This window comes from Aquila chrysaetos, chromosome 2 (assembly GCF_900496995.4).
Source record: "Aquila chrysaetos chrysaetos chromosome 2, bAquChr1.4, whole genome shotgun sequence".
Classification (NCBI taxonomy): Eukaryota; Metazoa; Chordata; class Aves; order Accipitriformes; family Accipitridae; genus Aquila; species Aquila chrysaetos.
In genome coordinates this window covers 57,151,198-57,163,527 of record NC_044005.1, presented here as the reverse complement: position 1 = coordinate 57,163,527, position 12,330 = coordinate 57,151,198, and the positions used below count along the sequence as shown (strand labels likewise).

General features: G+C 40.5%; 1 protein-coding gene across 7 annotated transcripts in view; it reads left to right on the top strand.

Moving 5' to 3' along the window:
- CDK19 (cyclin dependent kinase 19) overlaps window positions 1–11,059 on the top strand; it is a 127,299-nt gene extending 116,240 nt beyond the window's left edge. For 3 of the 7 annotated variants that reach the window (XM_030035983.2, XM_030036021.1, XM_030035998.1), the window contains 3 exons: window positions 1,209–1,287; window positions 5,286–5,552; window positions 9,274–11,059. In XM_030035983.2, the coding sequence (XP_029891843.1) occupies window positions 1,209–1,287; window positions 5,286–5,552; window positions 9,274–9,405 (478 nt within the window). In that variant the 3' untranslated portion in view covers window positions 9,406–11,059. Of the gene's footprint in view, window positions 1–1,191; window positions 1,288–3,138; window positions 3,582–3,614; window positions 3,887–5,285; window positions 5,553–9,273 lie in introns of those variants that run through there. The other 4 variants (XR_003926419.2, XR_003926420.2, XM_041127442.1 and 1 more) reach the window with 4 other exon arrangements.
- The last annotated feature ends 1,271 nt before the right edge of the window (window positions 11,060–12,330 follow it).

The window sequence follows — 12,330 nt, the reverse complement described above, 5'->3', positions numbered from 1 at the left end:
ACTGCCTGGTTTCATTGTGCCTCTCCCTAGGACTAGGACAATTCTCTGACCTATAGCCCCTTCCCATGCCCTCTTGCACAGGGTAACAGTATGAGGAGAAAAAAGTGAAGAGACCAATCACTGCCTAAAATTCCCCAGGTCCCTTGTTCAGAAGGCTTGAGAGTATAGATTTTATATCTCTATATATTTTATTGTCAGGAAAAATTCAAATAGTATATTCCATTCCTACTGGCAGACTTTCCTCTTCCAGTTTCTCTTCCCAATTTTAATTTTTTTTCACGGTCGTTCATAGCATTATGATCTGTAGGAGCTGGATGCAGGGAGACTTCTACCTTTGCTTTCACTGCTTCTTCAGCTAGCAGGCACCACTAAAAGGAGAGAACAGCCACTGGAGTGCAAAAGGACTCTAGTTGAGACTAGTTGGGTTTTTTTTCTTTTTCTGTTTTGATAAGACAGACACTACATAGCAGCTAGATTAGGAACTGCTTACACACTTTAAAAAATCATGTCATGTTGATTGTATTTTGAATGCTGGCACAGCAATCTAAAATCGATACTGGTCAAGATCTACCAGTAATTTTCTATTTAGTGTTTATCTGATACTATCCTATGCAGAGCTATAGCTCCCCATGGATTACAGAATAACATTATGCTAAAGTATCTGCCATAAACATTAAGGAATATTCCAAATCCCATTAAGCAGCTGAATTTAAAAGATATCTTTTTTCCTCTAGACAAGACCTGAGAAGCTAATTGAAAGTAACTCTGCAGTTGTGATTGGCAAATATATTTAAGCCCACTGTAAGCCAAGGTGGGCTGATAAGACATTAATACTCTTTGGATCAGGCCCTTTATTTGGTAAGCCATGCATGTTCCAGTTAGGTGTTGTGGAACCTCTGACACTGGGTTTGTTCATTTTGCCATCTGGATCAACAAGTGGTCGTTCTGGTATTCAGGCGTGCTCAACCATGCCATGGTTTCTAAATGATGGCCTCATGCCAACAGCAGAGAGATCTGACATTGTGATCAACACCTAGCTGCTGGTATCTGCTGCTACCACCTCGGGTGCTCACAGTGCCAGTCACTTATGGAGACAGGACTCATGAAATACAAGAAATTAAATTGCGTTATATTCACTTGTTTTTAATATAGCATTAAGTAAATGTATGTTGTATGTACATATTTGTGGAGTGTTTACTGTGTTTCAGTGTATTTGCTGGCTGTCAGATTCCATATCCTAAAAGAGAATTCCTCAATGAAGATGAACCGGAAGAGAAAGGGGATAAGGTATAATAAACTCTATTTTTTTTTTAATTTTTTATTTTTTTAAGTATGCAATAAGAAAGAGTCATGGTGCTACCAAATGAAAAATGAAACATGAAGAGTTAACCAAAAATGTGTTTTCCAGGCAAGTCTCTCTTAAAACTGCTTCCCAGACAGATTAAAAGTATCAGATGACTTTGGGGTGTCTCAGGCGATATCACCAGCACGGTTTGCCCTGACCTGTGGGGAATGAGCTGGATGGGTTGTTCTGTCAGCAGTAGCCTACTTTCAGCTGCCATCGTTCCAAGAGGACCTTGCTACCTCCTCCTGCATCGCATGATGAAAATACATTGTGATCACATGAGAAGAATGGCATTTCCATTGTATGACTGGCATACATCCAGCCGTTTGAAAGTAGATGGCTGTTAGGGTCTCAAATAAATAGTGGCAGCCTGCTTCTGGCACTACATCAGAACATTTAATCCATCTGCACACAGTTTCCTGATCATGTTTTAAGGGCCTTTAGGCAAAGGAGTAATAAGGAGCGGGAACTGTTTTGGTAGCGACAATCTGCTCCGAGTACTCTTTCCTATAGCCCCATAGACACGGGCAAGAATTTGTTTGCGTGCATAGTAAATTTTGGTGTGTTTGCAACATAATCTGACCCGCTTTGTGTGTAGAGCTCAGCTGTGCTACGTGACAGCAGTGATTGTCCCATCATGCTGTGAAGGCTGGACAATGGTGCTATAGTGTATGAAACATCTTGTTATTTTCACTTAAAAGTGTACAGTGAGACACCAACAGTAATGTATAGCTAGAAAAATGTGAAGAAAACAGCCTTGAACTGTAATTATGTGAGGACTACATGAGAAGGACTGTTAATCTTTTGGAGAAACGATTTGACTACAGGCATCTCCTGTTTTCAGATTTTCTGCGTAGCATGAGAAACTAGCAGAGTTCAAAAGTATGCCTATCAATACATTTCAGACAGCAAATTTTGTTTTCAGAACAGATATTGGAGATTCTTCTGTACCGAGAACAAGTAGTAACATCCTGGATTTTTGTGTCCAGACAGTTTTTTCAAAAAGAGGAAACAGACACCTAAGCAAAAATACAATGAAAGTCATGATACTGATTTGAGTGTAATTTGGTTACTAGCTTTGCTTCAACTCTCACAGCTTCAAAACCAAGAACAAACCTTATGAATTAAAATTACTCTGGCTTTTGTTACGTCAGTGTATTTAAAAGTAAATATCTGTCTATTTCCTGGGAGTGTTGCGGGGGAGACAATGGCATATTTATATTCAAAAGAACCATTGTATAAATGGTCTTTGAGATTGTTGGGGACAGTCACGTATTTATGCACACTTCAAATTAAACTTTTTTCAGGCGATTTAGGTCACACATTACTCATTGAATGTGTTCCCACAGTGTAGAATATGTGAAGGTAAAAGATATTCTGAAAGCTGGATCTGTGCCATGTTTTGTTTCTTTATGATGTTGTTGCAAATGAAAGGATTTTTTTTTTTTCATTGTGTTAGTTTCTGGTTTGTTTTTAAAACCATAAATATCTGTGTAGTCCTTTGGAAACCTAGAGGAGTTCTCTTTGTTTATTTGGAACTCGCATCTGAATTGAATAACTTTTAACATAAGCATCTATTCTTCAAAATGGTTAATCGTTAGTCAGCAAAGCTAGAATGAGTGTTTGTAAAACAAAGTGAGAAGTTTCTTCTCTCATTCAAATTCTGTTAGGCAAGTTTCTGCTGGGTTCACTCCTGGGTAGGACTGGAATTTTGTTTTGGTAATTTGTGCCCGAGAGGTGACACTTAGTAATATGTTGCTAACTGTAGACCTTTTATAAGTTTATTCATTTAGGAACCACCACGAACTAGACTGACCCGAGGACAATGTTTTTGCTGGTGTAAGCTGGTTTTGTGCACTAAGGTGGTGCAGCTAGACCCCAGCCGGAGTCTGATGGAGTAGACCTCAGTCTCTACCCAGGCAGTAGCAGTAGTAGCTGCACAGAAGAGCAAGCTCAGACTAATCAGGTGAATTTTGTGCTAATATCCAAAGTGTGAAACGTGGGACCTACAACAAACTGTTGTCTTTAATTGTGAGAGTTCCTGCAATATTTGTTTATATATAACAAAATTGCAGTTTTTCAGCTCTCACAGTAGCAACCACCTCACTTGCATCCAAACACCCCTATGAAAACACAAATTTTGGAATTCTAGCACAAATACCACCTTAATTATTGGTGTTTGTTTGTATAGGTGAAGCACAAACCATTATTGAAAAGATAAATTGCTTCTTAACAATTCTTTTTTTTTTTTTTTTTTTTTTTTTACAAGCTAGCTTGATTAACTTTTAAAGTTATTGAAGTTTTAATCTCCTGGGAAACAGAATCTGACTGAGATGGGATTTGAGGACTACAAGCAGGAGGATGCATTATTGGTTTTGCTAAATGTGAAATGGAAATGCAAGCCGCCTCTAAGTCCTTGAAGACACAAGGCTTCTTTGCAATCTTAAATGAATACATCATTGCAAATTTCATCTGAATGTATCTTGGGAGACCGTTGTGATGAATGGCATAGATACAGATCTTTTATGTCACTTATCTGAGGTAACTAAATGCCTTTTGGTGATTGGGGGCATCAGGAACTTTATGCTAGTGGCAACTGGTTGTCATGATTTCTGAGAAACTGTTTAAGTGAGGTTTTTATAAAAGGCTGCCATACTAAAGCTTTGATAATTATATAAGCAAATATTCTAGGAAAAAAGGACTATCCTGAGATGTTCCATACAGCATACTGGGGGGGGAGGGTAGTAAGGCTTTTTAATTCAAGCCATGACAATTGTAGGTTTTTTTCATGAGGAACAAGTGACGTATCTACCAAAATTGCTTTTCTTTGTAATTCTCTGAGGTGCTTTAGTGCTCTGATGGAGGAGCCATCCCCAGTGCTGGAAAGCAGACAAATGGGTGGTCTTTCCTTGTAACTGTCTAACGGTGGAGGGCAGAGTTGCACTCTGCTGGTTTTCTAACCTTCCCTCCAGTTCCCTGATACTCTTTTTAGTCTGTAGCCCTCTGAAGCCAGAAGAGTACAATGTCTTTTGCTTGTGTTCCCCTTCTTAACTTTTTTGCTCCCTTTCGTGACACTTTTTCTCTTTGTCTCTCTTCCTGCTAGGTCCCAGAGTCATCTTAATTGTCTGGCTTCTCTTCCTTTGCTAGTCTTCTCCTTCCCTTGCCAGATTCTTCCTTCAGCTGTTTCCTCCTCTTTTGTCTTCAACTATTTGTGTCTGGTCAATTTTCACTTTTCTGCTGTTTCAGTAAGATTTTCTGACCCTATACCTAGCGCACTGTGCTGGACTATATTCCCAGTATACTACTCTTTACAGGGTACTTAAAAGCACAGGAGAGCAAAACAGTAATGAAACCTGTTTCTGGTTCTGCTGCAGAATTTCGTCGCAACCTGGAAGACATTATATCATCTCTCTGGTCTCAATTTGCTTACCTTTCTGGCAGTAATGCTGCCAACCTCCTTCGGGTTATTGTAACGTGTCATTTGTGAAAGTTCGAAAAGTGGTTTTGATTCTGAGTGAACAAGGCTGTTGAAGCACTTAAAGTAATTTACTGTGGTTCACCACGTCTGCCACTGAGCACCAGGGAAATTTTGGGAGTTTTGATTCGGTTCATTAGGCGATTACTGCTGTATAAATGGTTCCTTCCATCTTCCCCTCTGAGCGCTTGGCTAGCTGTAGGAGGCACTAGACTGTCCTTCCAGTTTTAGTCTAGCTTGCTCTGTTAAAAAACCGAAATGACCACAAATGGGATACCCCCACAAAGTGTGCAAGAGTGTACCGAGGACGCGTTTCTCCCAACACGCAGCCTGGCTGCGTTTTCCCATCGAGCGGGCGGGCCTGCCGCCACCTCCACAGGCACGCCGACGCCGGGGCTGGCAACTCCGTAAAGCTCGCAAACCGGTTCAGAGCAAGTGACCGTCTCGTGTCGCTTCTTCCCCTAGAATCAACAGCAGCAGAATCAACATCAGCAGCAAACAGCACCTCAGCAGCAGCCGCAGGCAGCGCCGCAGCAGCCGCAGCCGCAGCAGCAGAACAGCACCCAGACCAACGGGACGGCCGGGGGTGCTGGCGCGGGAGGAGGGGGCGCGGGCGCAGGGCTCCAGCACAGCCAGGACTCCAGCCTCAACCAGGTGCCTCCGAACAAGAAACCACGCATAGGGCCTTCAGGCGCTAACTCAGGCGGGCCTGTCATGCCTTCGGATTATCAGGTACCACTTGAATTTTTGCTGCTTCTGATCCTGTAGGGCCAAAATGTCGTTTTCCCCCTTCCCCGCTGCAAGAACAAGTCGTGTTTTAATGAGTTTCTCATGGAACCTGAGCAGGCGTGCTATGATATATTGGATAAAAATGTGGGTTTGAAGGTTTAAAGTAAAAAGGGTTTGTTCTCTGGTTAGTAATTTTCAATAGAATACCAGTACGAGTCATATCTGCTGCACCCTGTAAAGTGTTGAGGACTAGTCCACTCCAGGAAAGCACTTAAATATATGCTTAACTTTATGCTTGAGAGTAATCTTACTGAAGCCAGTGGAACTATTTCATGCACGTAAATGCTGCGTTGGATCGAGTTCAGGATGCTCGGCTCTTGGCAATACTAAATCCTGTGTGAGAAGCAGATCTGAGAAGGTCCTGAGAAGCAGAAGCAAAGTTAGAACCAGGTTGTCTCATTTGATTCCTGCTTCATTTTGCCTCATATCATCGCGTGTGTGGAGCGGTTCTGTAGTTTATTCTAGTATCTTGCTAAGTCTACTTCTAATGTTAAAGAAAAAATGCATGTTAGCACAGGAATGATGTTTTGGTTCATCGGCATGATTCACGCTGAAGTAGGGCACAAAGACACACGTTGTTTCTAATGTGACCAAAGTTGAACAGATCTCATGTTTTCCAGTATAGTAGCATTCATAAGTAAAAGCAGTATCACTGAATTATTTTTGGATTTGCATACTTGTCTTTGCTTACTAGAATTATATTTTCCACTGAAAAAGTGACTTACACTGAATGTAGAAAACATTGAATTAACCAGGATCTTCAATACTTGTGAGTTTATACTTGCTGGGACAGTAATGAGTTGAAAGCAGAATAAGAAAAAGGTAGCTATTAAAGGTGGATTTTAAAAGATGTTAGGGATTCTGTCTGCTACTAGCCTTCGACAGGATACCACCTTGGAGAATGGTCTTTTCAGGCTGCTTTAAACTTAAAATAAGTAGCTTTTAAAAAACCCAGCACTGAAGTTGCCTTGACTTAGCCCTCCAGACCTTCTCCACAGACAATTGATTTCTCAGTGCCAGACATTTTTCTCCCATTTCTGTTTTACTCTTTTAATTACAAATGATCATGAAGGCATTGAGGGCAATTTAAGGGTAAAGACAACTAGGTTTCTTTTTTGAAAAGTTCCAGACAGGCTTGAGGTCTGGACAGATCACTATAGCTGTCTGACTACACAGTATTTATGGCTGGCCTGTTTTGGTCTGTATTTTGAGGACTGGTGTGCTGCGTTTGATGATATCCATTATAGAATCCTTACACAGCTCTCTGAATTGTTGGCAAACTTCCCCCTTACAAGTTGCTAGCAGTCTAAATATAATTTTTTTTTCAGATAGTTAGATTTATTTTTTTTTACCTCCTACGACTCTTTCCTTCTAAACTTTAAAAGCACAGACATCAAAATGATGATCTGTATGTTTCCTTTACGTCACTCGCTAAATTGTATGGTCTGATTATCCGTTTTTACACTTGCGTTTGGCTATCTGCCCTTAAATTCTAGCTGACTCTCTTCTGTTCTGGAAAGGAATGTCTGCAATTTGTCCAAGTCTGACTTCGTTAAAAACAAATTCTCTTCTGTGGAACAAAAATAAGCATGAGCAAGTTAATGCATTCTTGTAGTCTTATGGCATTAATTTTACTCCATTATATCTTATTCAGAAGTAGGAAGAAGATTCCCTTTGCTTTTGAGTTTCATTGAGCTTGTGATCTAAAGCCTCTGTTGAAATTTTCTTTTGTAGTTCACCAACCTCCATATATGTTACTTCCACAAATGACAGTGCAAATTCCTTGTTGAATTTTACTGAGCATTCCTTATGTCGCCTTGGGTGTTTTGCTCAGCCTGGTGAGCTGATGCTTTTCATCCAGAATGAGTTCCTATAAAGTCATAGCATTTATCACAATTCTTTTTCTTTTCTGTTTAGAAGTTGCAAAAACTTTCAGAATTTTGAGACAAATTCCAGGTTTCAGATGCTCTCTTAACAATCTAACCATGCAGGCCAAGCATAATCTGGTTATTAACAGCATACGTGCCGCTGGGAGACGTCCATTCCAAAGCCAGTGTGCTGAGCTGTTATCTCCCAAACTGACCCTTACAAACAAGTAAAGTCAGTCCGTACAACTATTAGTTACATTGATATTATATTAAGATACAGAGGTCTGCAAGATTGTACTGTTATGTTTCTCTGTTTAGCCTCACTGTGCTTCGTCTTGAAAGCAGCCTTCATATTCTTACATCAGACAGAACACAGAAAAAGTAATGTGATAAATTTAGGGTTTAGTATGTTTTACAATTTATGTAAAATTAAAGGTATAAAGCTACGTACAGAAACGAAGGGCAGAAGTGGTTTATGCTGCCTTTAGGTTCTCGCTCTCCATCATCCAGCTGAAAAGTTGTCAGGAGACTTTCACAGCTTTCCTGGTTGGGATCCAGTGGTTAGATGAGACCACTGACTGAGCTATTGCCTTCACTGAGCCGATTCTTGGTCTGTGGAGGATGTGGCGTTCTCACAGACCCACTGTCTCCATGGGATTTCCATTCAGAACTCAAACTTCTCCAGAGGCTTTCTGTAACTCCTGATATTTAATCAGAATGTAGGTTCTTAACACTTTCCCAGGTGATTGCTGTTGGCCACAGTCTTGCTGATGACCCTTGGGCATAACCAAGTAGAACCATCAACTAGGGAGTGAACAGAACTCTATTGAATGGCTACCTAACCCTGTACTTAACTTGGCTGGAAGCAAACTGTTTGCTGACTGCAAATAGTTTTGGAGTTTGTTTTTGTAGGCTCTCCTTTCTTGTGGATTGGGATGGGGTTTACCTTGCTAGAGAGTCTCCTATGCATTGAGCAGTACATTTCACGCAAAGTGATTTTGCAGCTTGCAGTTTTTTGCAGCTTTACATTATTGCAGCTCATTATTAATTCTGGGCAGGGAATGGATATGGTAATAAAAGGGCAAATTCAGCAGGCTGGAGGTTACAAATGATCCATGAATTTGGCTTGCTGAGATTGGGGTCCACTGAGCTAACATCCCAAACAGTGGAGGGGAAAAAAAAACATTCAGGAAAATGAATGTTAGCTTATTGCACATACACATGCCCATCTTTAAGCAGTTGTCCTTGCTTCCAGTAGATAAGGCAGCAGGTTGAAAGACGCCTAAAATTTTATTATTTTATCCTACTGGACATTTTTTCATTTAGAAAAATTGATTAACTCTTAGGTCATGGTTGTCTTTTTCCCAGGAACAGAATAAATTGTTTCTCTGTAACATTTAGTAATATCTATCTCAGAAAGGGTGTTTGTGACCTTAGCAGTTTGTTTTTGCATTAATAGCACTCACAAGAATGATAGACGTAATTTTAAGAAACGGCTGAATTTTGAAATGGAGTCTGCTCTCAGATCTTGTGTATTTTTCCTTCAAAAAACGGGTGTGTACATGCTGTACTTGTAGGTGTCTGCCAGTGACCTTGTGTATTTTGTGTGCTGTGTTAAGGCTGATTGCAGGTCAGATTGATTACTTCTTTTATGGGACCTTAAACAGTAACACTGTTTAGTCAGCTTCTCCAACAGTCACATTTTAATGAGCTTCGGAGAGGTTAAAAGTTTCCTGAGCTGCATAGTCCTAACAGGCTGGTTTTCATTCCCCTGATCCCACTCTCTTTTCCTGCAGCACTCCAGCTCACGCCTGAGTTACCAAAGCAACATTCAGGGATCTTCTCAGTCCCAGAGTACAATGGGCTATTCCACGTCGTCTCAGCAGAGCTCCCAGTATCACCAATCTCATCAGTCTCACAGGTACTGAGAGGGCTAACAGGCTGTACTCAGAAAGGAACGGACTAAAAGCCAGAAGACTCCAGCAATATGAAGTTCATAACGATGAGAAGAACCAAAAATACAAACTATGATGCAGAATTGAAATTCACAATGACAAAAGGAAAACTTCACTCACTGAAGACTTCCCGCCCCCCATCCCTTTATTGCCATAAAGGAGATTCTCGTGAAGTTTTCCTTCCTCTCTCCCCTTGCATGTGCTCCATTGTGGTTACTCTAATGAACCCTTCTGATCTGAACCCAGCACTTAACTTCTTTAACCTTTGGAATTTTGAAGGATTCCTGGTGCACCTTCCTTATGCTGTAGTGATTGCCATAAATCTGTCTTTTCAATCTCTTTGATGGGATTTTAAAGTTTTAAAATCTTGAACTCCCAGGCTTTCAAGCTTGTATATAGTTAGTTTTATACTAGGCAAGCCAGTTTAGCTATACAGGTATATTGCACCTTTTTAAAGCACTATGTTATTTTCACAGGATATTACTGTTTTGCTCATGGATGTCAAGAACAGCAAAATTTTACTGTTCCAGAGTATTTTACTATTCTGTTTTTATTAGTCTAGTTTTCAGGCGAGGTCTTAAAAATAAAAAATTTAAAAAATAAATAAAATTTAAAAAAGGAAAAAGGAAAAAAGAAAAAAAACCACCCAAGTCTCTGCAGCGACGAGTATGCTTCATGCTACTGGACTGAACGCCAAACAGAAGATTGCTGATATTTCTTAACTCATTCACATTGAATTCTTGAAATCACAGTGATCATGCTCTGACTAGTTTTAAATTAAGCGTTATTTTAAATGAAACCAGGACAGTCACATAAAAAGGAGATGCTTTCAGGATCTGTTGGAACAGAAGAATGGAATGTCTTCCCAGGCTGGACACCAAAATAGTCAGGAAAATGTACTTACTGCCCTCAAGTCTCAGTAGGAATGTGGATGGCGGGCTTGTTTTTCTGTTAAGCAGCTGATTAATGTATGTGAGAGTTCTATAAATTTAGCTTTCTTTCACATTCCTGAGTCAGTTTTCTGAATATAAAGGTGACAGAAATACTAAGACTTGCAAAAACAAATGCATTTAATCATTTTGTGTTAGAATTAATACTTAAGAGAAATTATTGTGCAGTTTGAAAAGCATGTTGAAAATTGTTCCTTTTTCATGTTTATAATGCATATTCTGTGTCCCTCACATTGCTGTGATTAACCCAGATTAGTTACACCAGATGCGCTTGATTGCACTGAAATGTTTCTTTTTCCCTAGAGCAAACATGTTTTGATTGTGCCTAAGGACTGTAAGTGGATGGGTAGCTGGCAGAAAATCCCCAGTAAATAAGCAAGAGTTCAGAAGCATAATCAGAGGATTATTGTCCAACTTCTGCAACCACAGTTATTTGGAGAGACACAACATATAATTTGGGACAGCTTCATTTTTCCTTCAGCCTTCAGAAATAAGGCTGGCTCTTGTTGCAGAAAACCTTGAGAAATGCATTTAGAAAGCTACTAGCAATGTAACATCAGCAAGCTTCTACAACTGGTGTCCAGAGAAGAGGTGAAGTGAGAAGAGTTGATATGTAAATGCTTAACGTTACAGGCTTTTTTACTGCAGTGTGTTCTCTTCTGTCCTGCATCCGTACACGTTCACACCGAAGTTGCGATCAGACCTAGCAAGATGAGTAATCTGTTTGCTCTGAGGAGAATGCTTTTCATCACAGCTAGACACATACGTGTTCCTACTGGATTTGATCTCCCGATCACCTTTAGTGCCCTCTTCCTCCTCAAACCTGTGTTGTTTTCATACCTTTTGTGAGCAGTTGGCTTGCTTTGGCTGTACCTACCATCATGTGGTTTTTGACAACACCCAGCTTCTCTGAAAAAGCAACTAAAACCGGCTTTTGTCATCAAATGGGTAAGAAGGTGGTGAAAATGAAATGAAGCAAATTTGAAGGAAGAAATTATTTCTGGGGAAAAATAGTCTCCCAAAGGATACTTTCAATGTGTAACCCTTGAAATGCTACATATTACACATACCCTAGTAGCCTGTTTGAAAGAACAGATTTTAATTGTTCCTCTACTTTATTTCAATGAGTCTGGGGTTACATTCTTTCCATAAGTGGAATGTCTCACCTCTTACTGATGTTAGGATGAGGTACCTTTGAGCTAACGGAAATTTGGCCAATGCCGTAAAGTAACATTTATTTTACATTTTTGTGACTTGAATGTCACGTTTCTGGAAATTAACCTTTGGCAGAGTAATTTTTGTCCCCTCCTGTTCTTTTCACCCTTCTGTTCTCTCAAAATCCTTTTGTCTTTTCCATTACAGTTATCTGACTTTTCTTCTCCCTACTGTGACCTGCAGCTGATCATCAAAATTCATATAATGTCAGGAGGTGGCAGGGAGATGTATTGCCATACGGTTAATTAAGGTGGGCTCTTTTGCCAATAAGGCAAAAATCATGGTGTAGATTAATCTGTATGTAGAGTGTGAAACTTCACAGCAACGTGAGGTGCTTTAATTGAGTGAGCTTCCAGCTTCTAGGGCGACTGCCACGACCTCTCTCTAAGCTGAACTGGCATTTCTGCCTTGGTTAGGTCTGATAGATGACGGCATGCCGCTCGTATCTAGCTTTCGTGTGCACACGCGAAGCCGAGCTGGCTTCCTCCGTTGCCTTCAAACTTACAACTGGGAGGAGAGCAAATAAAAGCAAAAGCATTTGCTGTGAAACGTAGGCTGTGCGCACTCTTCTAGTTCCTTCCTGGTGGTGAAATAATTTGCCTTTTCTTGGGAGCTTGACGCGCGTTGCCCGGGTTGGGCGGCAGTCATAGTGGAAGACGCCTTGCTTTGCAGGGGTCATCCCGTGAGGGGAAAACGCTCCGCTTGCAGAAGTGAACCGTGCGGTGTGTCCTGG